This window comes from Uloborus diversus, chromosome 2 (genome assembly GCF_026930045.1).
Source record: "Uloborus diversus isolate 005 chromosome 2, Udiv.v.3.1, whole genome shotgun sequence".
Classification (NCBI taxonomy): Eukaryota; Metazoa; Arthropoda; class Arachnida; order Araneae; family Uloboridae; genus Uloborus; species Uloborus diversus.
In genome coordinates, this window is record NC_072732.1 from 155,145,290 (window position 1) to 155,170,982 (window position 25,693).

The following is a 25,693-nucleotide window of genomic DNA, read 5'->3' on the forward strand; positions in this document are numbered from 1 at the left end:
CTTAAATTTGACATTACTCGTTTCAAATGGTGTTTAACAGATTTTACACCAGCCTCCCAAAGTTCACCAAAATGGGGGGATTTAGGAGGGATGTACGACCAATCAACACCTTCAGAATTAAAGAAAGAAGCTAATTTTTCATCTAGAAAATTTATCATATTATATCACTTTTTTAACTGAGCATTGGCTCCAACGAAATTGGTCGCATTATCTGTAAATATTTTGGAACACTTGCCGCGTCTAGCAAAAAATCTTTTAAGAGTTGCTATTAAGGCATCTGTAGTTAAATTCGAGAGCAATTCAAGATGAATTGCTCGGGTTACAAAACATATACATACACAAATGTAAACTTAATTCAGAACACCCTTTCGTTGATTTTTAAATTTAACGTAGAAATGACCGCATAGATCCAAACCCGTGTAATTAAACACATAAGAAATATTTACTCTTTCACTAGGTAAGTTACTCAGTTTAATTTGAGATGTTAAAATAGATTTACACTTAAAACAAGTAACACAGAAATGAACACATTTTCTAGCTAAATTTCTACCTCCTAAAGGCCAAAATTTTGTACGAATAACATTTAATAAAGCTTGCGGACCTGCATGCAATAATTTTAAATGATAGGTATAAAGTATAATTTCACTTAACTTAGAGTTTTTTGGCAAAAGAATAGGACATTTATGATTGAAAGGCAAAGATGCTTTTTCAAGCCGACCCTACTCTATGGACACCATTTTCATCAATAAATGGATTTAAATTACATAACTTACCTGCCCTTTTTGTTTTACTTTTATCATTTAAAGATAATTGTGCTGCTTTAATAACTAAAATTTCATCATCACATATTTCTTTTGAAATGATAACTCCAGTTAATCTATTATCTTTACTTTTTAAATTATGAATAAAATTACGAACATAACAAAGTATGAGAAGAATTTTGTCATAATTATTACTTAATTTTAAAAACTCATTTACAAAAGAAAAATCACAGTCATTTTTTAACGCTACAGTAGGTTGGTTTTCAATAGTAAAACATTTAATCTCTTTTAGAGAAAATTCATCACCAAGTTCCACATTTTCATGATCGAAAGGAAAATTAGGAGTGTACTGCTTTAGAAAAGGTGGACCGTTAAACCAAAAGTCATTATTTATCAATTGTTCAGGGTCCAAACCACGCGATACCAAATCAGCCGCATTCTCCTCCGATTTTACGTGAGACCAGCGATTGATATCTGTCAATCGCTGAATGGTAGCTACTCGTGAGGCAAAAGTTTTTAACTCACATGGTGATCTTTGTAGCCACGCTAGCACTATAGTACTGTCAGAGTATAAGTAAATCAAATTATCCATTAAGTTGAGAACTCTTAGCACTTTTTTCACCAACTTCGCTAATAGCACTGCTGCACACAATTCCAGCCGTGGAAGTGTAACGGTTTTAATTGGAGCAACTCTGCTTTTGCTGCAGAGTAATTTGGAGCAGAATGAGTTTCTTGCATTGGATGAAACAATATAAACGCAAGCTCCATACGTACATTCTGAAGCATCGGAAAAGCCGACAATTGTCTTGATAACTGGAGTTCCAGTCAGAACATATCTGTCGACGTAAACGTTACTAATTTTCTTCAGGGAATGAATAAACCGAAGCCATTCTTTAGTTTCTTTTTTAGGTAGAGATTCATTCCAGTCTATTTGTAACTTCCGTAAGCGCTGAAGAATAATTTTAGCTTTTGTTATTATGGGTCTAAGCAACCCCAATGGAACAAATATTCGCGCAATTTTAGATAAGACAGTTCTTTTCGTAACTTTAGGTTGATCTTCACAGGATAAATTAAAAACAAAAACATCATTCTGTGATTTCCATAACAATCCTTAAGTTTTCGTGTCACTCAGTTTATCAAAATCGTAGCAATCTGCATCTGATGATGTATCAATCAACTCTGCATGATTGCTGCACTACTTGTGAAGATTCATTCCACAACTTCCTAACAGTTCTATAATTTCCCCTTTAAGATCCTTCGCAGTCTCTAAATCCGCCGCTCCGGTCAGAACATCGTCCATATAGAAGTCTGACTTCACAATGGTTGAAGCTTTTGGATACTGCTGTTCCCCATCTACACTTAACTGCTTGAGACATCTCATGGCGAGGTATGGTGCGCTTGTTGTGCCATATGTTACCGTACATAACCTATAAGTCTTGACCTCTTCACTTTTAGAATTTTTCCATACAATCCTTTGCAAGTCACGTTGACTTTCATCCACATTAATCATTCTGTACATTATTCGGACATCTGCAGTAAATGCATAACGGTAAATCCTGAACCTTAAAATTATAGAAAACAAATCTTCTTGGATAACTCCGCCATTCATTTGCAAGGAATTTAACGATTCTCCCTAGAAGTTATCTGCGAGCCATTAAACACTACTCTAAGTTTTGTTGAGTTTTTCTCAGGCCTATAGACACCGTAATGAGGTAAATAATAATAGGGAGTTGGGTCTTTAGTTTCCATTACTCTTTCCATGTGACCTAAACGTTCGTACTCAGTCATAAATTTACAATACAAATCTGCGAGCATTAGATTTTTGTTCAATTGATTCCATAAAGAATTTAACCTTTTTATGGCGATTTGTTTCGAGTCTCCTAATAACTAAGGATCCTGTTTAAAAGGCATTTGAACTACAAATCTTCCCGACTGATCTCGTTTGTGAGTTTTTAAGAAATGCTCATTGCACTCAATTTCCTCGGAACTTTTAAATTGATCTGTTTCGTCAATAGTTTCAATTTCCCAGAACTTTTTAATTTCTCTATTTAATTCGGCCTCATTAATTAACCCGCAATGCAAGTCTTTAGGCTGGGAATTATCTTTAGTACTACCACCCACTATAAAGCCAAACACAGTATTTTGTAATACTAAATTAGAATTAGGTACATGCTATTGACCAAATCGTAATAATTCTAAGAACACTTCTGCTCCTAATAGCAATTCAATTTTCCCTGGCTTATTAAACTCAGAATCAGCTAAGTTAACATTCTCAAATATTCCCATCTCCGAGATAGTTACTTGACTAACAGGAGTAATTTGAGTTACTTTCGGAACAATTAAAAAATCCAATACCCGAGAATAACCTTCACCCTTGTTACGAATCACAGCTGACGTTTTAAATTTAACATTCATTGACACCCCAGTCAAACAAGATACGGAAACATTTGCTTTTTTCTTTTCTCAGTTCTAATTTGTCCGCTAATTCGCAACTCATAAATTGGCTCTGCGAGCCACAATCTAACAAACACTTAGCAGGAAAGAAATTTCCAACACTACTTTTGATATAAACAATCGCTGTACTTAATAAAACTCTCTTCGATTGAAACGATTCGTTGGAATACCCTGCAAAACTTTGCTTGTCACTAATTGGTTCAAACGGACTCGCATCTACGTTCAAATGATTTATGTTTGATTCTAATACGACCCCCTGGGAAATCTCGTTAGTATTTACTTCCACTGCGTTCAACTGACCTCGCGAACCAGTAAGCAAATTTGATTTTTTCCCGGTATCAAAACATAAAATAGTATTATGCTTTTTATTGCAAATATTACACATAGATTTTGAAACGCAAATTTCTTGACGCATGATTTCTATCAAAACACAGAAAACATAAATTGTGCTTCTTAAGAGCTTTTACTCTATCTCTTACGCTTAATTTAAGAAATTGATAGCAAGAGGAAATGTTATGATTTCCTTTACCGCAAATTATGCACTTTTGCAAAACTTTATCTATTACACCGGAAACCATTGCGGCCGTTTTTGCCTGGTTTTGCTTAACATTTACATTTGTTTTTGAAGCATTTAAAGTACGCGCATGATCTTTCAATAAGTCTAATAATTCCGATACCTTCGGCAAATTATCTTTTTTCAGATTCCTTTCCCACCATAGCTTAGTGTTTGCATCTAACTTTTGACTTAAAATAAAAGTTAGAATTACAGACGAAAAACCATCTACCTTTTGATCTAACATTTCTAAAGACCTCACACACTCAGTGCTTATATCTATTAAATTTAAGATTGCTGCGGCAGATTCATTTTGAGTTGCAGAAATTCTAAAAAAGCGCTTTAGATGAGCATAAACTTGTTCCCGGGAATTTGAATAACGTTCCTCTAGCAGAGACCAAGCTACTGCATAATTACTATCTACAATTGAAATCGATTGAACAATCCGAAACGCATCGCCTTTTAACGATGATTTTGAATAGTGTAATTTCATTGCATCAGATAAATTCTTCTTCTGATGAATGCTTGCTAGAAATATATCTTTAAAGGAAAGCAACTCGTGCAAATTTCCTGAAAACGACGGCACGTTCATTTTAGGCAACTTAACATTTGTGTCGGCATTCGAGTTCGATTCAACCCTTGAATTTACCTTAAAGTCACTTCTCGCTTTTGAATGCTTTCGATGTAATTCATAGGCCAATTCATCTAAAACATCGTTAATTTCTTTTTGCTCTTTTTCAAAAGACTCAGTAGCATCTTCATTACATGCAACATAAATAGATCTAAAACACGCCTTTAATTCCAATTCTAAATCTTTATGCTTACGTTCTAATAGTTCAAAGTCACTAATTTCAAACTCTGTTACAGACACCTTCTGTTTGAACTTCGTAAGTTGTATTTTGAGAACTCGCTTTCTCGATAATAGTTCTTTAAGAGTTTCAGACATGGTACAATCGTATATACGTTCACTTACCTTATAACGATATACGCGTAATACTTTCTCAACTAAATGCACTGTACCACTCGAATTTCACTGATTCTTAGGAGCGTATATCCACATAGCTCCTGTGAGACGGATCATTTTTGTTGGCCAAAATTACCAACTTCGATAGCCAAAAAATGCACTTAACACCTTGTGCAAAAAAAAAAAAAAACACCTTTATTAGAGACACTCTCAAAGAACAGAACTTAACAAACTGAATTAGCCATCAGTTATAAACTTGGGCCGCGTAGCGGCGGTTACAGCATTTTATGCTAATTTGCATAAACACACGTATATATACGTATTCACATAAATGCACCAATAACTATGTATATGAGTGTCTGCAAGTATGTTTTTATCTATATACAGATATACATTCGGATATACACGTATATACTGGCTTAAACTCGTATATATACGAACAGTTATATACTCAGGTAGAAACGTATATACGCATTCGTACTCAAGTAGATACTTACATACAAGCTTATATCATACATGTATACAGGGTGACTTTAAACTCTAGGGTAAATTATTACTAAGTGTTAGAGGGGAGGATAAGAAGCAAGAATCATAGGGAAAATATGGTCGCTAACACAACGTTACATGCACGCAAAGCCAGAAACTAATGGATGCAAAACAGGTCACAAATTTATTTCACAAAGACAATTTTACACAACATTTAAGGTCTCAAGAAAGTTTTAAAGGGATTTATGAAATTTGCGGAATGCAGCTATAATACACGTCGCAATCACAAAACACAGTCTGTTGCAATAACGAGACTTATGAAAATCTTTCATCAGTCGCCGTGCCTTTGTTGCGATGCACGTATTAGATCTATTACAGGCCATAACTTTTAACAACTCCTCTAAATATTTCTTAAACTAAAATGTTGGGTAAAATACTCTTTGGGCAACAAATTTGTGACCTGTTTTGCATTATTCAGTGTTTGGCTTTGTGTGCATGTAGCGCGTCAGCAACCATAAGTTTCTCATAATTCTTTGTTTCTTATCCTGCCCTCTCATACCCCTTAGATTTTCGCTCAAGAGTTTGGATTCACTCTGTAAGCATGCACCTCAATAAGCGTTCATACACGTGTAAACATACACGTGCTGGTGTATCCAAGTAAATGTACGTATATGCGTCTTATAATCGTGTTTACACTTATACTTACGTATACAGGGGTGCCCATCCCCCCCAAGCTCAATGGCTCAAATTCCCCCCCCCCCCAAATTTTTTTTTTTCCTCGTTTTCGAATAGGGTTAAACATAACAGTTTTTAGAGTGTTTAATTTCCAGTCAAATTCTCGGGGGGGGGGGGTAGTGCTAACAAATACCATTTGAACTGAAGTATTGTTGGATTGTTGACCCGCCTTGCCTTCCCAAATTTTACAACGTGAACCTTGAGTAAACAAGTTTTGGGAACCCCTGAAATTTGCTACACTTTTTTTTTTTTTTCAAACGTATGAATAATTATAGTGAGAGTGGATTCAACTTTCTAGCTTGGGATGGAGTCATTACTAGATGTATACAATATGAATCTTCAAACGGAAATTTATTGTCACTTAGATAAGGGGTCCGGGGGTTTCACCCCGGAAAATTTTCGAAATTGTAATTTTAAAACCAGTTTTAGACGATCTCTGGTGATGTTAGAGGGATAAAAGGTTTGGTGGCCCCTTCCCGGTAATTTTTTAATATTGAAACTTAAAAAGCGCAAGATAGTCTACCGTTGTGTTAAGGAGGGCTCTCCTTTGTTTCCTAAATTGTAGTTCTAAAAACGCAGTTTTAGACTATCTGTGGTAATGTTAGGGAAAGAAGCGATCCTAGGGCTCGCCCCAGGAACATTTTCAAAATTAAAGTCTTGAAAACGCTATCTATGGTTGGGGGGACAAGCAGTTTTCTGAAATTGAAGCTCTAAAATCGCAATTGTAGCCGACCTTTGTAACGTTGTGAAAAGAGAGGAAGCACTCCCGGAATTTTCTCGAAATTGAAGCCCTGAAAACCAAATTTAAGACAATTTTTTAATAATGTTGACGAGAGTTGGGGGAGGGGCGCTCCACTTAAATTTTCGAACTTGTAGCTTTAAAAACGCAGTTTTGATAGATCTTCATAATGTTAGTGGAAGGTGAATTTCGGTGCCATTCCCCCGACAATTTTTTGAAATTGGTACTCCAAAAACGCAATTCTAGGCTTGTCTTTGATCGTATTAAGAAAAGAGGGAGGAAGCAGGGGCTCTCTCTTATAAATTTTTCAAAATTGCAATACTAGAAACGCAGTTTTAGATGACTCTTGACGATAAAGAGAGTGTTATTCTGGGGGCGCTCTCCTGGAAGTTTTCCAAAATTGAAGTCGCATAGCCAAAAAAGATGGATCGCACGCACTGTGACAGATATTTTTCGGAAATCCTCAAACATGGATTCAGCTATTCAGCATACATCGAAAATCAAAACTCGAGAATTTTAACAAATCAAATATCCTTTTATACATACTAGATATGGAAGAAAGTAAATATGATTTACGAAAAAGTATTTAAACACCTTAAGAACAGACTGCTCTACTTCCGTCAGCAAAAACTAACATCACTGAAAGTTTTAATAAAAATCATCTAATGATAAATTGAAACAATCAGTTTAAAAATGGTAGAGAAGATGAAAGTAAAGTGAAATGAGAAAAATTCTTCATAAGCTTAAGCTAGTTAATGAAGAAAATACATTAATTGTCGATTAGAGCGATAAAAAATATGTTATTCGCTAACTTCAAATCTATTTCTTAACGATTGTCAAGGTGCGAATGAATCAATGAAGGACTAGAGCATACTGATCAGAATTATTACAAGCAATAAAACATTTTTGACATCTCTCCCTCTCATCACACACTTATTCATCATGCAGAATTGTGCTACTTCCAGAAAATTTATAAAAAATTTGAAAATAAATCAAATCGTCTAGTCCAGCTTTGAAACGAACGCCAACTCCATGACGTCTGCGATGTTCCCTTCATTGGGGGGAAGGAGGTATGCTTTTGGTGACCCCTTAATTGTTTCAAACGCATGTTCCAATATGCAGAGAGAGAAGATTTGGCTTCTAGTTTAGCAGGTCTAGTCATATTACTAGACCTTAGTACTAGCAATATAACTTTTAAATATTCAATCAGAATTAGGGGGTGTCACAGGGCTACCTTCTTGCATTATTTCGAAATTGAAGACATAAAAACGTAGTTCTGGACTATATTTTAAGTTTGGGAGGAAGGGGAGAGGAGGTCCAGGATAGCATCTCCCGATAATTTTTTCAAATTTAAGTTCCCAACACAATCGTACGTTACATTTAATTATGTTCAGAAGAGGGGGTCCGGGGGCTCTCCCCCGGGGATTTTCAAGATTGTTATTTGAAAAACACAGTTTTAGACGATCTATGGTGATGTTCAGGAAGGAGGAGACTCGGGGTCATCGTTCTATAATTTTTCAAAATGCAAACTTCAAGCACGCATTCTCAATTGTGAATTATTTCTCATTATGACACGTAAAGGGGGATCCGGGGGTTCTCCCCCGGAAAAAATTTGAAAATTGTAGTTCGAAAAACGCAGTTTTAGAAGATCTATGGTGATATTAAGGAAAAGAAAAATTCGGGAGCCACCCCTCCCCCTCCAAATTTTTTTGAAATTTTGAAGCCTTAAAAACGCGATTGTACACTTTTTTTTGTTATAATTTAGTACACCGGGGCGAGGAAGTTTTGAAGGGGTTCACGACCAGAAATGTTTCGTAATTGAAGCTCTAAAAGCGAGATTTAAGACATTTTTCGATGATACTGGCGAGAGAGGGGGGGAGGGGGCATCCTCTCGAAAAACTTTCGATTTGTAGAAACTGCAGTTTTAGAAGATTTTTGATAATGTTAGTGGGTGGGGAGATTCGGAGTCCTCCCCTGGCAAATTTTCGAAATTGAAATTCAATTAAAGCAATCGTAGACGATTTTCAATACTGTTAGAGGGGTAGAAGGTTTTGGAGATCTCTCCCCCGAGACGGCGTTTCTCGTAGGTTACGTTGCGAGAACTCTCATGGTCTTTAGAAATTGCAGTCCTAATACTCAGGTGTCGACCATCTTTAATGACGTTAAAGTAAGGGATGGGGTTTGAGAACGTTTTCCCTGGATTTTTTCAAAACCTAAGTTTTGAAAACTCACTTCCAGGCCAGCTTTGGGAATGCAAAAAGAAGGGTTTGGAGTTCCCCAGCACTCTTCCTTTTCAGTTTGGCTACGTCCCTCCATCTTCATTGTAAATTTTAATTATTGATAAACATATTAAAGGAATATTTTTTCATAATTTTCCTTTGCCAAACACGATTATTTGCTTGAATTTTCCATAATAAAATTTTCAATTTCCCGCCTAATATTTTTGTTTTCTTGCAACATAAGCGTTTGCGGCCTTAAAAAAAGGACTTTTAACATTTTGAACGGATGTGGTAATTTTCTGCGATACCTTAGGTCTCTACACCGCTTCATTTTATTTTAAATATGATACCTGCATCTCTTGATCAAGCTTTGATTTACTTAAAATTTTTACATTCAAACATTTAGAACTTTTGGTGTGAGTATTCTTTATATAATACTTTGAATCGCATGTTTTTTTTCCCTCTATCTCTCTGTTTCAAATTTATTTCGACGACACATACATTTTTCTCCACTTAGCAATGATTTTCAGGACAACATTTTTCATCAAAAAAAAAAAACATATGGGAATGTTTCGGCGACCCCTATCCTATGGGCTGTCCTATTTATTTATTTATTTTTATTTTTTTAACTGCAGAACCATGAAGCATGGTTTTGTTTAACCAGAGCCGCCGAGAGACGAGGCGTGCAACATGTTAGTTTGTTCGCCTGTCCTCTCTCTCATTATTCAAATTTTACTCAATGCACAAAACTTTAATTCGAGCCGGAGCCCATAGTTTCCGACTAGGCAGACATACGCACTCTGCGGATTAGTGAAGAGTGTACTGTACTGAATACTTTTTCTCGTGTTAATAAAAATGTTTGAAGTGTACTCTTCTGCGGCCCTTACTTAGATACTCTTGATAAACGAGAATCATGGATGTTCCTAAATTGTATTTTAAGATTACATTTTCTGTTCAAATTTTACCGAAAAAATATTTTTTGCCACAATTATTTCTCTTGTTCATTTATAATTACTATTTTAATTTTTTAAAACAACGAAGAATTTTCCCTTTTCTTCGTTAGTTGCATCGCTAAAATGAAATTGTCTGCCGCACTTCTAAAAAACGGAGAGGGGGGGGAGGGGGGTTGCTACGGCGACGGCCCTGAACAGTACGCGGGAAAAGTATTATTAATGCATCTATTTCTTGTTGAATGAGTTTAAACATTTTTTCTTTCCAAAGTTCAAAAATTTCATGTTCTAAAGAAGAAAAAAACCTTCTGGAAAAAAAATCCCCCCCAAAAATTTTAATGGCACAATTTGCGCCATAATCCCCCCCTGTGGGCACCCCTGTACGTATATAATCGTGCTTCCATAAATATACGAGTACATACGTAAGTAGTCATGTACAAACACGCACTGGATGTATCCACGAGTTAACTCGTGTATGCGTGTTCATGTATGTACACTTATATATGCGTAAACTATACACGTATATACTCAGGTATGCACGCATATACTCGAGATACAAGTGCATACACTCATATGATGTTCGTTTACACGTGTATATACTCGTATATGCACGTGACACGTATATACTCGTGAAGACACGTATACACTCTTGTAGGTTATCCCGTAAAAATTCTTATATACTGGTGTATACACGTATATGCTTGAGTAGGCATGTGCATGCATGTATCTGATGCATACATGTGTATACTCATACATAGGAAAGTGTTTACTCATGTTCATAAAACACGTATATACTCGTGTATGCACGCATATGCACTGAAGAGCCAAAAAAACTGGTATAGGCATGCGTATGCAAATAAATTGATATGGAACCAATCAGAATACGGCGCTGCGGTCGGCAACGACTATATAAGACAACAAGAGTCTGACACAGTTGTTAGATCGGTTACTGCTGATACAATGGCAGGTTATCACGATTTAAGTGAGTTTGAACGTGGTGTTATAGTCGGCGCACGAGAAATGGGACATAGCATCTCCGAGGTAGAGGAGAAATTTGGATTTTCCCGTACGACAATTTCACGAGTGTACCGTGAATATAAAGATTCCGGTAAAACATCCAGTCTTCGACATCGCTGCGGCCGAAAAATGATCGTGAATGAACGGGACCAACGAAGATTGCGAAACATCATTAAACGTGACAGAAAAGCAACCCTTCCGCAAATTGCTGCAGATTTCAACGCTGGGCCATCAACAAGTGTCAGCGTGCGAACAATTCAACGAAACATCATTAATATGGGATTTCGGAGCCGAAGACCCACTCGTGTACCCTTGATGACTGCTCGACACAAAGCTTTGCGCCTCGCCTGGGCCCGTGAACACCAGCACTGGACTGTTGAAGACTGGAAACACGTTGCCTGGTCTGATGAGTCTCGTTTTCAACTGTATCGAGCGGATGGACGCGTACGGGTTTGGAGAAAACCCCATGAATCCATGGACCCTGCATGTCAACAGGGGACTGTTCAAGCTGGTGAAGGCTCTGTGATGGTATGGGGTGTGTGCAGTGGGGCTGATATGGGACCACTGATACGTCTTGATGTGTCTGTGACAGGTGCCACGTACGTAAGCATCCTGTCTAATCATTTGCACCCATTCATGACCATTGTGCATTCCGACGGACTTGGGCTATTCCAGCAGGACAATGCGACAGCCCACACGTCCAAAATTGCTGCAGAGTGGCTCCAGGAACATTCTTCTGACTTAAAACAGCTCCGCTGGCCACCAAAATCTCCAGACATGAACATTATTGAGCATATTTGGGATGCTTTGCAACGTGATGTTCAGAAGAGATCTCCCCCTCCTCGTACTCTTAGCGAATTATGGACAGCCTTGCAGGATTCATGGTGTCAATTGGATCCAGCACTACTACAGACATTAATCGAGTCCATGCCACGTCGTGTTGCGACACTTCTGCGTGCTCGCGGAGGCCCTACACGATATTAAGCAGGTGTACCAGTTTTTTTGGCTCTTCAGTGTACTTGTGCATATACTTGTAACTATAAAAACAACCGAACTATACAAATATTAGGGTTATTTATAACGGTTTTGCAACTATTTTTAACTATGACCACTTTCCCCCACCCATGGGGTAAAGTGGTTATAAATACATGAAGAAAAGAAAGTGCTATAAAACTATTTAAGTCAATATTTTTTTCCCTAAAATACAATGAGCCGTGTTTTTTAATAATGCAATTTAAAATAACAACAAAAAAAGTTGAAGTTTTTAAATAAATTATAGCATTTTTTGTCCACCTGAGTTGAAAACCTACGATTTTATGACCACTTTACCCCACCAGACCCTATATCATAAATATGTATAAATGGCGTGGGAAAATCAGAATTGCTAGAACTTCGGTAAATTATTGGATGACGTTGAATTGCTTGATGATTTTTTCGCCATAACTATTACGTTATCAAGTATCAAATCAACAGTGTCATCACTATATCTTAAAGAGAAATTACGTAACAAAACAAATTAAAGTTCTTTCGAAAAAGGGTTATATTGGAAAAATTCTTCTACATTAAATATATATGTATATCGCATTGAGCAAGCGTCTTCCGTAAAGAATAATTCTCTCAAAGTTTCGCTGTTTCATTAAAAATATTAATTTTTAAAATCTTACTTTAATTATTATTATTGAGCCATCACAAATTGCTAATTGTCCTTATTTGATTGAAGTTCGCGTTCCGGATTACTTTTGAGGTTACCGGCATCCATTCGAAGGTGCTCTTCCTCGGGGGCGGGGCCATCAAATTCCCCCGAAATCTACTTTATTTATACCCGATCCTCTAGGGCTTACACATTCTTTTTTAGACAAAAACAGCATCTAGCACACAATGTGTAACAACACTGGCATTAATTTGAATTTTGACTTCTCGAATTCAAATTATGTTTTTCTCAATAATGATTGGATAGGAGCCATTTGTAGGAACAAGAAACGTAACGAGTAGGGTCCTATTGCGATTCATGAATAGCGAATAACATTATTTGAATTTAAGATATTCAAATTAATACGAGGAGGTGGATGCATAGGGCTGTTTTATTTCTTTCTTTGTTGAATTTAGTTTTGTATTTGCATATGTTTTTCGCTTACGAGGAACACTTCTCAAACCAAAAACCTTAAACACCAGTATAAAATAAGACGATTAAAAGTTCTTGAAGATCCGAAATCTTTTTGGTTTTTAAACTCGACAGGTTTATAAATGGACTAAACGGAAAGGTGAAAGCACCAATTTACACTACAATTACCGCCTTCCATTGAGATTCAACGCCCTTCATGACCTTAACTTGCGTGGTTTATGAGACAGTAAATTTCTTTTACCACCCAAACGAGCTGTTGTTTCGTTGCATTGTTAGAGTGCTTCCTTAGAGCTATTCAGACACCTTAATTGCCTTTCTACTTGTAAAATAATGATTTTTATGCAATTTTCCTACAAATTTTATAATTTAAAAAGTTTTTGCTCCGTGAGAACAACACATTTTCAAAACATACTTTGAGTTGTTTTGCTCTTGACTTATATTTCCTAAATTATTTCGCAAGAATGTAGAAGAAAATCATTCTATTTAAATGAATGAAGTGAGAAAAGTCAAAGCTTGTGTGTGAAGTATTGCGTTAGAAGGCGACTTGTAAAATTAATGCAATTAAAGAAAACGAGCTGATGTGTGCCTCACATGACTTCCTTTTACTCCAATTTAATGTCATTTTCCCATTATTGGTAATTTTAATGTGATTCAAAAGTTTACTCTCTAAATATCATCAACAGTGGCCATATTGAAACCAGATTAAAAAATAATAATAATGTAGTAAAATAAATAATACTAATTTGTCGCTAAGTTGGCGACAAAACTTGGCGACCAAAAGACTGGCGATATATCGCCAAGGGTCCGCCAAATTGTAACACCACTTGAGTTTACATCGAAATTAACAATGATTTCCCCCCAAAAAGGGGCAAAAGACTCCCTTAGAAACACCCGAATGCAACCAAAAGGGGAGGTGCACAACTAGGCCCCACTAGGAGTCTACGTACCAAAGTAATTTTTCTAGGACATACCGTTCTTAAGTTATGCGACATACATAGGCACATGCGTACATACAGACGTTACGAGAAAACTCGTTGTAACTAACGCTGGAATCGTCAAAATGGATATTTCGCGTGTCTATATACGTTCTTAGGCACTTTTCCGCGTGTGGTCGAGTCGAAAAAAAAGCTCAACATTCATTCGGGGGTGAGCAAAATTGAAATTAAGGTCGATTTTTGAGTGAAAATTTTTTCGCGAATACAGTACTTCCTTTTTTGTAAAATTAAGTAAAAAAGGGAGCTCAAAATAGCTATAATTACTGATGCAGTGAGAGGCAACGGGATGTCAGTGGACTTTTAAATGTTCGAGTAAAACGCATTTTGAGTTCAGATGCTAGGCGGACTTTCATTGAAATTTTTTTCTAGATCATGCTGTATAGCAGCAACCACCAGAGTTACTAGTATCATATCTCGGCCCAAAACAGAGGAGACGTTCTCTTACCGTTTGTGTTGATTATCTTCGGATTTTAATTTTAGCACTTTGTATTTTTTCCCTTTGCTCCTTAGTGCCTTAATTGCAAAAAAAAAAAAAAAAAAGATGGAAAATATGTATAAAAACAAATTTTCAAACAGACTACACTGTTAAAAAAAAAACTGCAGTACTACTAGAAAATTTCTAGGAAACTGAACTTAGAAAAAGTTTTCTAGTAACAAATTGTACAGCTTCTTTTTAAGTAACGCTGCCCATTTTACTTTTTTTTTTAAAATCTGCATAGTTACTAGAAAAGTTCGTGGAATTTCAGTTTCCTAGAGAATTTCTCGAAGTAGGAGAGAGCGTTGTACCTTGGGACAGTTTTCATGTTTTATTTCTTTACATCAATTATTTGAATCAAATTTAAAATTTAAAAGTCACATTAAAATACATTAACATACTTCTAAGCAATTTATTTTTTAAAATTCAGACCACTTGAAAATGAAATATTGCTAACCATTTAAAGTAAAAGTTCCAAGCTGTCCCAACGTACAACATCCTATTGTACCTTGGGACACACCCTGTTGTACTATGGGAAAGTCTTCATGATTCAGGAAATAGCTATATACAGTGAAACCTGTGTATAACGATAACCTGTCTATAACAATATTTTTTTATTTTTTTGGCCCCAGCAAAATGTCAGCATGAATAATCAAACTGTCTATAACAACAACCTGCCGATTACGATATTTTTTTTAGGTCCCAACAGTATCGTTGTAGACAGGTTTTACTGTCCTTGAATCAATTTTGCACCAGAAAACAAACAAACAAACAAACAAACAAAAAAAAAAAAAATCCATGGTGGTGAAATTAAATCATGAATAATTAATTATGAATTATGAATAATGAATTATGAATTATTATCTAACATGAAACGTGTTTAAAAGACTACATAACACTGGAACATTGTTCCATGTTCATAAACATATCGTAATTATTAAGAACCATGCATATTTAGTACCTTGGAACGTGTCCTAAGGTACTAAATGCTTGCTGTCCCAAGGTACAATCACTACGTTGTTTAAGGAAAACCAAAATGTCAATCAGGATGCACTATCATTATTTTATATTAAGCAAAATAATATTTAAAGTAGGGAAATTTGGGGCAAAATGAAATGGTTAAGATCACTGCGTTTTTTCCAAGGCTGCGGAGTCGGAAGAAAAGTGGCCGGCTCCTACTCCGACTCCTGGATTTCGAACCGTCCGACTCCGGCTATTTATTTATTTATTTTTCAAATCCCACCCCTCATGAGAAGGGGGAAATCCTCTAAACAGAGATTGAAATATTAATGTCTTTTTATGAAATTTTCTCGTTGTATTTTATTGTAAACCTGAGATGCATACAATGTAAGAAATTCAATTTGAAAATCAAATTATCCAAAAGTTACGATTTCAGAAGTTAGATTACTTAAAAATTCCTTTAAAAAAATTGAAGAGGATTAATTTGCTCCCCTTTAATGTTCAACAAATAGATGTTGATCAAACCCTGCGCTTTCAATTTTTCAAAACAGTAATTTGAGAGAGAGAAAAAAAAAATTTGTTTTGCTAAGTCAAAATCTTTTCTTGAGAGGGGGCGGTCCTCCTCCCCCTCCCGAGTGATACATATCTCTTAGGTGACATTTCAACTTAATTTCAGAGTCTATAAAAATTGAAATACTTTAATTCAGAAAAATGTCCTCAATAATAAATCTTAAATTTCATCTTAAAAATTTCAACGAAAACATTGCACTATATTGCAGGGAGAGGTCGGGTACATGTATATCTGGAGCAAATTTTACACAAAATGCAGCGGTATACAGCTTTGTACGAATAGCTTTTACTATACCTATATTTCTTGGCTCAATTTTAATTTTAATTTTATTGGCAGTTTTAAAATTAACTTTAATATGAAGATTTTAGGACTAACTACAATCATTGAGAGTTGTAACCAATAAATCATATACTGATTTTATTTTGTACTTTTTAGTGATAACCAAGCTTTCTTAGATAAAGTCTTTAGATTTAAAAAAAAAAAACATTTATATTTTATCGGATGTTTTAGATTTGCGCTTTCATGAGAACACTTATTTGAATTTACCAAGCACCGTCAGAAGTTTCACGACTTGTTCAAACGATACATTCTTTTTACTCTTTTATAACTGAGATCGAGGTAAAAAAAATATTAATATTTTTGTATGAAAGTGATTCTTTAGAAAATGTTAAACACAAAACTGTTTGCTGACAGTTGCGACCAGTTAAATAAAGTTAAAAAATAAGCAACAATGGCGTAGGTAGCTGTTACAGAAAGTTCGATAAACAATCAAGTCAGCTGGTTGCCACAATGACCGTTATTTTCTTATTAGTAGGCCTTTATACTGGTAGTCAGCTTTTTAAAGATTGCAAGGAGAGTCAGTGAAAATTAAAGAAATAAAGGAACCCGGAGTCGGCATGCTTTCGAACGACTCCGACTCTGACTCCTTTACCCCAAAATCAGTCCGACTCCGACTCCATTTCTAGAGCCCTGTTTTTTTTTAAAAAATAAACAAATCGGAAAATTGTTTTGAAAATTACAATTTTTTTTAAATAGTAAATTTTCAGTCTTCAAAAAGAAGTGGAAAATTTATACTTTTTTTTTTCATGGGGGAAAGTGAAAAATAAAATATTTTTCTAATAAAATATTTTTTCTTCGATCCCAAAACATATTTATGATCAAAAGAATCAGTAAGTAAAAAGTTGAATTAATAAAGGAAAATATAATGAAACAATAAACGAATAATTAAATGAATAAATCAATTAATATGTGAACAAAAATAAATGAGCGAGTAAACGAACGAATGAATAAGAAAATAAGTGAATGAATGAATAAATACAAGTGAATTACTAAATGAAAGAATGTAAATGAATTAACCGATAAATGAAAACGTAAGTGATTTATATTAAATGATTGAGTAAGTAAATGAAGCAACCTATTTCACTTTGCCCCTTCTACTTTGCCCCGTATTTACTTGACTATTTTTACAATTTATTTAAAATACAAATAAGCTTAATACTAACTAAATTAATGCTGCATTGAATATTCGGAGGTCTCAATTAATACTTAAAATGTTAATAACAAGAACTTAATCATTTGATAGTAATAAAATTAATTTTTAACCTACATCAAAATACAGTTATTTAAAAATTTTATTTTAAATAACAAAATTATTTAATAACAATATAATTCTGTCAGGAGATCTTTGTATCAAATGTAAAGATTAAAAAAAATGCTTATCCCTGTTTTGTTAAAATATTAAGAGATATGGCGAAATGTTAATGAAATGTAAGCGTATTTTTGTCCCGTATGTGACGGTGGAATGACCCTAACAAAGAATCCTATTAGAAAGAAAGAATGGTTAAAAAGAAATGATTTTATAAGAAATATAAGAAAGGAGAGGTTAAGGGTTAAAGAAGAAGTGACCAAAAAAAAAAAAAAAAAAATGCTACTGACAAAACAGCGAAAAGGCAAAAAAAAAAAAAAAACAAAAAAAAAACAAAAAAAAACGCCGGAAGAAATTTTTACCGAAGAAAAACTTAACCAGGACTTTATTTTAAAATTGGCACACAAATCATGCGTTGTTACATGCGCTTTTTTTAAAATTTAATCTTAATCTTTATCTTTACGAATAATGAAGCTCAAAGTTTGTCCGGATATCTTTTCCGATCACTGTCGGAATATCTCTCTGTGAAGCGCATAGTGCCGAAATCGCTCGGCCGATTTTTCATGAAATTTGGCACAGAATTAGTTTCTAACATTAGTGTGCACCTCGAAGCGATTTTTCGAAAATTCGATTTTGCTCTTTTTCTATTCCAATTTTAAGAACATTTTACCGAGAAAATTATCATAACGTAGACGAGCAAATTACTAAGTTATCATAATGTGGAACCGTAAAATGGGCAAGCATAACCAATTGGCGAGAACATAGCAAATTGGCGAGAAATTCATCATCCATTATTTATTTGTAAACATACATGCGAACCAAATGATCTTTTAATTTTCTACTACGGGTAAAGCCGTGTGGGTACCGCTAGTTAATTAATAAATCCATTTATTTATTTTTGCTACGTTCCGTATACTATTTCTCACCTTTTCTTTTCAACACTCTGCAGATAATTACTTTTGACATTTTGAAATTATTTCTATTGATTTTCATTTACGATTAACTCGATTTGTTTTGTCGCAGATACAGGAAAGCGAAAAAATGCCAACATTTTTTAAAGACCTTAAACTGTTAAAAATATATGCAAAAATTGAAGTACATACCATGCGCATTTTTGCATATATTTCGAGTACACAAAATGAAGTTTCAATTCAACAAGAATTGCTCGTTCTTCATGACGGGACGTCATGAAGCGGAAACATGGTAGCAGAAACAACGCGACGCTGCCAAGGGCGTCTCAGATTCTTGATACAGTTTGCAGACTATTTCTTTATTGGGGGAGAAAAAAAAAATCTAATATTTTTTAAAGAAAAAACATTTTAAATTTCAGCTGATGAATATTTGTACCATATTTTCTGGGATATGATCCGCAAGTAATATGTACTTGCATTATCATTTTATTTTTAAGTACATCTCGTACCGATTTCGATTTTACGATTAATCTGGAGATTGTTTTCCTTGCAGACTATTTTTTTTTTTGGGGGGGGGGGGGGGGTCATCGACGTCACAGAATGTTAAAAAAATTTCTGCACCGGGCATGACGGTATTTTTGTTACTATAGTTGTAGCAAACCTAACCTGGCAGCATTGGGAAGGCTACGCAGATCATAATCACAGCCTTATAACGCTGCCAGGTTGGGTTTGCCTCAAGTATCGACATCTTAAAAGATTGCATCTCGCTGCAAACCGATTTCCTCCATATGATTTTTTTTCTTTTAAGCTTTTCTAGGACTTAGAAAAGTTGGGTTTGTGCTGTCATATTCTCTTGAAATTTAAAGAGTAAAAAGAAAAGTTCAGTATCATTTATTCAATTTACTTCCTGGACGCATCAGTTGTCAACTCGATTAACTCCACTTTTTAAAAAAATCCTCATTTCTGCTTTAATACTGCTCAATCAATGCTTAGAATGTGAACTTATATTAAACTTTTGGTTCAGTACATTTCTGATATGCGATGGCAGAAAATGTAACACGAAGGCACATTCACTCCTATAGATAACACTATCTTCTTCATCACTTTTCTCGACTTTTTGTTTTGTGGAGTTAACCGATTTGGCAAGTGAAGCATCCATATAACAATGAGAAAATAGCATATTAAAATTTATTTCTAACTGAAACAACCACTCTGAGTTTTGTTCACATTACTACCTAGTTACAGTATTTATTCTTTGCATTTGTAGAAAACAATCGCCCAAATGGCCTCATACAAGTGGACATTCACAACGAAGAAAACAATGCAAAAAACAAAGAAAATGGGAATGACCCCAGCAAGCCAAAGATCACTCCACCTACACCTAAATCAGAAAGGAAAGAAAAGAAAGAATTCGACGACGGTGAAAAATCTCTCGAATGGGTGAGTTTCAATCCCAACTCTGTTTCTAGCATTAAAAATCGCCATTATTTTCATTTCACTGCTTTCCTCCTCCACGTTTTGTAGTAACTGCAGTTGATCTCTTTTAATATGATCACGTTTAATGCGAAACCACGGCTAAAACGAACGTTTTGCTCGTTAAGTTTAGATCACTAACTAATTACATGAAAATTTTCACGCATAATACGTACATTGAATTGACAGTCTCGGCGAAGACGAACAAAAATTTCTGACCTCTTTACTGAAAATGTTCGTGGTTGAATACTGTAATATCCTTTTTAGAAATGATTCATCATTTTGTTAGGTAGTAGAAGTCTCATTGTGTATCGAGAAGAAAATATAAAATATTTTGCTTACAAAATACATTTGTTTACCGCGGATATTTCAATTTATTCGAAGATAAAATTGTTCGTCTTCCATTGTAGATTACAACCTATTCCGCGATTGTCGATTGTCATCTTTTTTCAATATTTTCGAAAAACATTCATTAATGAGAAATGAGTGATTTATTACTAAATGTGCTAAGGAATGTACAATTTCTGTAGCAATATTTTTAAAATATAGATCAGCATTTCTTCTTTTTTTTTCCACAGAAGCACTCATTCACGGTTGTTACGAATAACGGCTAAAACGAATAAATTCATGGTTTTTTGGTGCTTCGAATTAACCTAGTTCCATTGTATTTCAAAAAAAAAAAAAAAAAAGTTTGTTAACCCTTGAAGGACGATGGGACATAACCCTCTCAGACCCAAGGCCAACTTTGAATAATAAATTTTGCAAATTTTTCTTTTTTATTTGTAATAATTGGTTCTAAAAACATTGAGAAGTATATAGATTAAAAAAAAAAAAGATTTGTGAGTTGTTGAGACACACGATAGAATTGCAACTTTCATCTTTTCGGTTTTTTACTCTCTGAACTGTCACTTCACCAGCACGTTTTCTCGCACGCCTCGCTCTTGTTCTTTTTGCACCTGACTTGAGACTATTCTAAAAGCAATTTTATATGTTTTGAAGAAAATGGATTATAAACAACGAGGAAACAAAACAATACTCGAAATCCGCTTTTTAATTAATGCCAAAAACAGTAGAAAATAATAGTAATTATAAATATTAAGTTTATTAACAAATTTACTTTATAATTACTAGTATTTTTCATTGTTCTGGCAACATTTAAAAAGTGGAAGCATTTTAACTGTATAATTACTATTATTTTTCATTGTTTTTGGCAACAATTAAAACACAACAAACGTCACTTCCGTCACACAAAACGTTTGGCAATCAGTATTTCAAAGCCCTCGCACAGAAAAGTTTCACTTCAAAAATGCATTTTAAAAAAATTGTCTCAATTTTAATTTTCGAGAAGAGTTGTGTCTCCTGGATGAGTGACACTAAAATTATAGTCCAAATACGAAAAAGGATGAGTTGCGTAGAAACCGATAATCCCACATGAAAAAAAACAGTATTTAAGGAATTCAGCAGCTTATTTAATAACTTTCTGCTATAAAAATAATTAAAAATAGGGACACTTCCCAATCCACACAGGGGTGGCAAATAGGGGGGGGGGCGGCAAGAGGAGACTGTTGCTCCCCCAAAATTTTCAATAAGAATAATAATAATAAAAGTTAAATTCAATTTAGATAATTTAGAAAATCGATTGCCTGCATTTTTAGAACAGAAAAAACTTATGGAGAATATTGTTTGTCTTAATTAAAGAAGTAATATCTTCATATTGGTTAAATATTTCAAAATTGTGTACAATATATTATGATGGTGCATCTTGTATGAGATGCCCGTACAGTGTTGAGACTGCGCAATTTTTACGCGTAAACTCCATGTCATTTCACATAAATTTTTATGCTCATATTATAACTTAATGTTTAGCTAGTAGGTGTTCATTGATTCCTTGCACTAGATACACATTTTAGCAACTCGATGTATTATGTGCTTTCTTAGAAACTCTTTGCAAAGATATGGTCTTTTTGAAAAACATCCCACATCAAAAAATACTTGCATATCAAAAAATATATCTTGAGGCTCTTTAATTGACGATCTTTGAGTGACACACGATGGCATACAAGAGTTAAATCTATAAAAGCCCCCTGGAAGAATTACTGGAAAGCGACCTTTCAACGATAGAAAATCTGATGTCATTGTAATACGTATGACCTTGCTTGAATTTTTGTTTACTTTATACCGTGGAGCGTTTTTTTTTTAACAATGCTACACTCTATCACAAAATTTTCAACCCGCTAATTTGAATTCTTGGATTGACAATTAAAACTCTTGGTAATTTTCTCACTAAAGCATGCTTGAACCAAGTGTGGTACTTTGTGACAGAACTTTCCATTACAGTTTTTACTTTATGCAATGTATAAGAGGTTACAAAACCACATGAAGTTCCAGTCAAAATATTAAATTAATATTTTGAATAAAATGATCAATTCAGTTTCGCAAGAAATTGTGACAGGATTTGATGAGATGTATTTATCATTGGTCTTAAGTTCAATATTATGTAGGTCGGTAATAGAAAAGGAAAAAGAAAACATTACACTTATAAGTTAAATTTATAGCATGAGGGAAGAGGAATTGTTTTGTGAATTGCGCCTACACTGTTTAATGACGCAAAATAATACTAGACCAATTTGAAAAGTTTTCTTGGTTATTTTAAAGAGAGGAATCTGAAGGAAATTTTTTAAACAGAACCTTTATGCTTCCATTGTTTTTTAACTGTTTCAATCAGATCAGTCATTTGAAAGATGACTTTTGTGCCTCAACTTCAATATTGCCTTATTATTCCTAGCATTGAAACTATTTTATTATCTTTTCCTGTTAACCAATATGTATTTTATTCTGTACTACTAAATTCATGCTCGAGAAACTCGACCCCCCAAACGAAATGCTGAAATGCCGCTCCTGGATCAACATGCATGTACTTCTCTTTCTTTTTGAAAAAACGCTATTTTCATTTGACTAAAACAAGCTAGAAAGAAAAATCCGTCAAAGAAATAATTTTCCTCACTGTTCATCTACTAGCAAGAAAATTACCTAATATCGTACAATATTGACACATTTTTTTAAAAATGTTGTCTTTTTTACTTCCTTTTACAAAAAAAAAAAAGGAAGTATTGTATTCGAGTTAAATTTTTAGTCAAAAATCGACCTTAATTTCCATTTTACTCACCCCCGAATGAATACTTAGTTTTCTTTCTTTTTTTCCGACTCGACCACACGTGATAAGTGCCTAAGAACGTATAGACATGCGAAATATCCATAATGACAAGTCCCGAGTAAATTACAACGAATTTTCTCGTGACGTATATATGTATGTGCGGATGTATGTCGCATAACTCAAGAACGGTAAGTCCTAGAAAGTTGAAATTTGGTACGTAGACTCCTAGTGGGGTCTAGTTGTGCACCTCCCCTTTTGGTTGCATTCGGGTGTTTCTAATGGGGTTTTTTCCCCCTTTTGGGGGGAAATCATTGTTAATTTTGATGTAAACTCATGTGGTGTTATAATTTGGCGGACACCCTGCGATATATGGCCAGTCTTTTAGTCGCCAAGTTTTGTCGTCAACTTGGTGACAAATTTGGCGTTTTTTTTTTAAAATCTGTTTCAATTTGGCCACTGTTGGTGATATTTAGAGAGTAAACTATTGAATAATATTAAAGTTGCCAATAATGGGAAAATGACATAAAAATTGGATTAAAAGGAAGTCATGTGATGCACACATCAGCTCTTTTTACCATAATTTTGTAGGTGTGGGAAAATGTCAAACAACCAATTAATTTAAGACGTTTTGCATCTTACCCGCGTACATGAGGATATGCACTCAATCCTTTGAATCATTAAAATACATCGATTATTCAATAAGCATATATGGAAGTAATGCTTCGTCCACCCCAGATTTTAATTTATTAACTAGAAAGTCGCCGTTGAGCAGGACCGAATTTAGCTCCATGCCGCCCCTAGGCAGATTTAAAATCTGCCGGTCCCTCCCGCCTAAAGGAAGCAAAATTTCCTTGACTCGAAAATAAGCAAAAAAAAATTGTTCCCGAAATTTAAACTGTCAAGTTAATGAAGAAATAAAGACGTTTCACATGCGAGGTTATAGTGATCTCCAAAAACATCTTAATTCGGCAAATTTTGCTGACGACTCAGAAAATTTGAAGATAATGGGTCAACATAGAGATTCTTATTTCTTTAAAAGTTTAAAATTCTTTTTAATGATGCTTAACGTTCCTTCTCATTAGATATTACTAGCTGCGTTGCCCGGCTTTGCCCGGTCCACCTTGAAAATAAAAAGTGCGTCAAGTGACGTATATTCAACAATCAGGCGTAAAAAATAAATAAAAAAAACATCATGATTTCCCTTCCAAACAATAACGACAGATCTTAAAATACTTTATTAAGAAATTAAATCCAGAAAGATGGATTTAAAATGCGTAACCATGGAAACACAAAATAAAGTAAGTTTAAGGAATTAAAATGCGAAAGAAAATGGTTCACAATTTGAATGGAATCGAGATTTCTTACACTTGATTTAAAAAGGCTTGTAACTTTTTTTCCTTTCGAGATAAAAGCTTATTTTTTCGACCATAGGTCGAGTTAGATCTGGAGTGAAAAAGGTCGCTTTTTCCAATGGCGTCAAAAAGAAAGCTGTGGGACAATTCCTTCACTTTTTATTGATTTGTTTAATAAAGAAAGAAGTGCCTAAATTTCAGCTAAGCCTGAAAAAATTCGAGCTAAAAATGCAAATAACTCCGGCAGTAATAAAGTTAGAGCATTGAAACAAATTGCGAAGAACGCGAAAAATTCTACCCTTTCAAATCATATGTAATAGTGATATGTGCAAGTAATTTTTCACCCCCATATTTGAGAACTTATGTCAAAATTGGACGTAAATTGGAATTACAAAAAGAACTACTCGTCGAATTTTATTCGAACTGGCCTGCAAACCTTCTCAGGACTTAAAAGAACAAACTGTGAAAATTTCATCGCAATCGGCCGGGTAGTTCTCGAGTTTTGCGTGTTCAAACACACAGACGCTTTTTGGGGACTTCATTTTATACTATGTAGAGATGTAAGTATGTATGATATGAGTGTAAGCTCGTGTTTTATCATTCGGTAATATTAGAAATTTCCTCCTTCCGAAAATTTTAGTTCGATTTTCCTTTGTTTGTATTATTAATTTTGTATATCGGGGTCCACAGCTCAAGTACTGTTCTTGGGCAGGTTATTAAACGATTCACATAAGATCAATTAAAAATAATATTTACAAAATGTATATTTATTTACGTTTATCAGTTAATAGAGTATGGTTATTATTTTTTCATGACTCTATAGATTCATAAAACATGTTCTCTTACATTCTTTGAAGCTTTAGGTTATTTCCTTATAATGGCAACGCAGATGAATTACAGAAAAATGATATAGACATTAGTTAGACTTATAAGGGAAAATATAACGATAAAAAAATTAAGGAATAAACAAAACCGATATTTGTCTCGAATGCTAAGCATATTAGTATTTTTCACGCAAGACAGCATCTTTATTTTCAGAATAAATTAACTAACTTCTTTATTGTTTCATGATTTGCCATCGTTTGCTCAAAAAGACATTTTGATTTTAATAAAAATAAAAAGCGTTTAGATTTTGAATTAATTCTGTTATTTTTTTA

General features: G+C 34.4%; 1 protein-coding gene across 1 annotated transcript in view; it reads left to right on the forward strand.

The window, feature by feature from the left end:
- The window catches only part of LOC129216098 (uncharacterized), a 147,673-nt gene that overhangs the window by 65,401 nt on the left and 56,579 nt on the right, over nt 1-25,693 (forward strand). Inside the window, exon 2 of the mRNA XM_054850251.1 lies at nt 19,825-19,997. Within this exon, the coding sequence (XP_054706226.1) occupies nt 19,825-19,997 (173 nt within the window). The remainder of the gene's footprint in view (nt 1-19,824; nt 19,998-25,693) is intronic.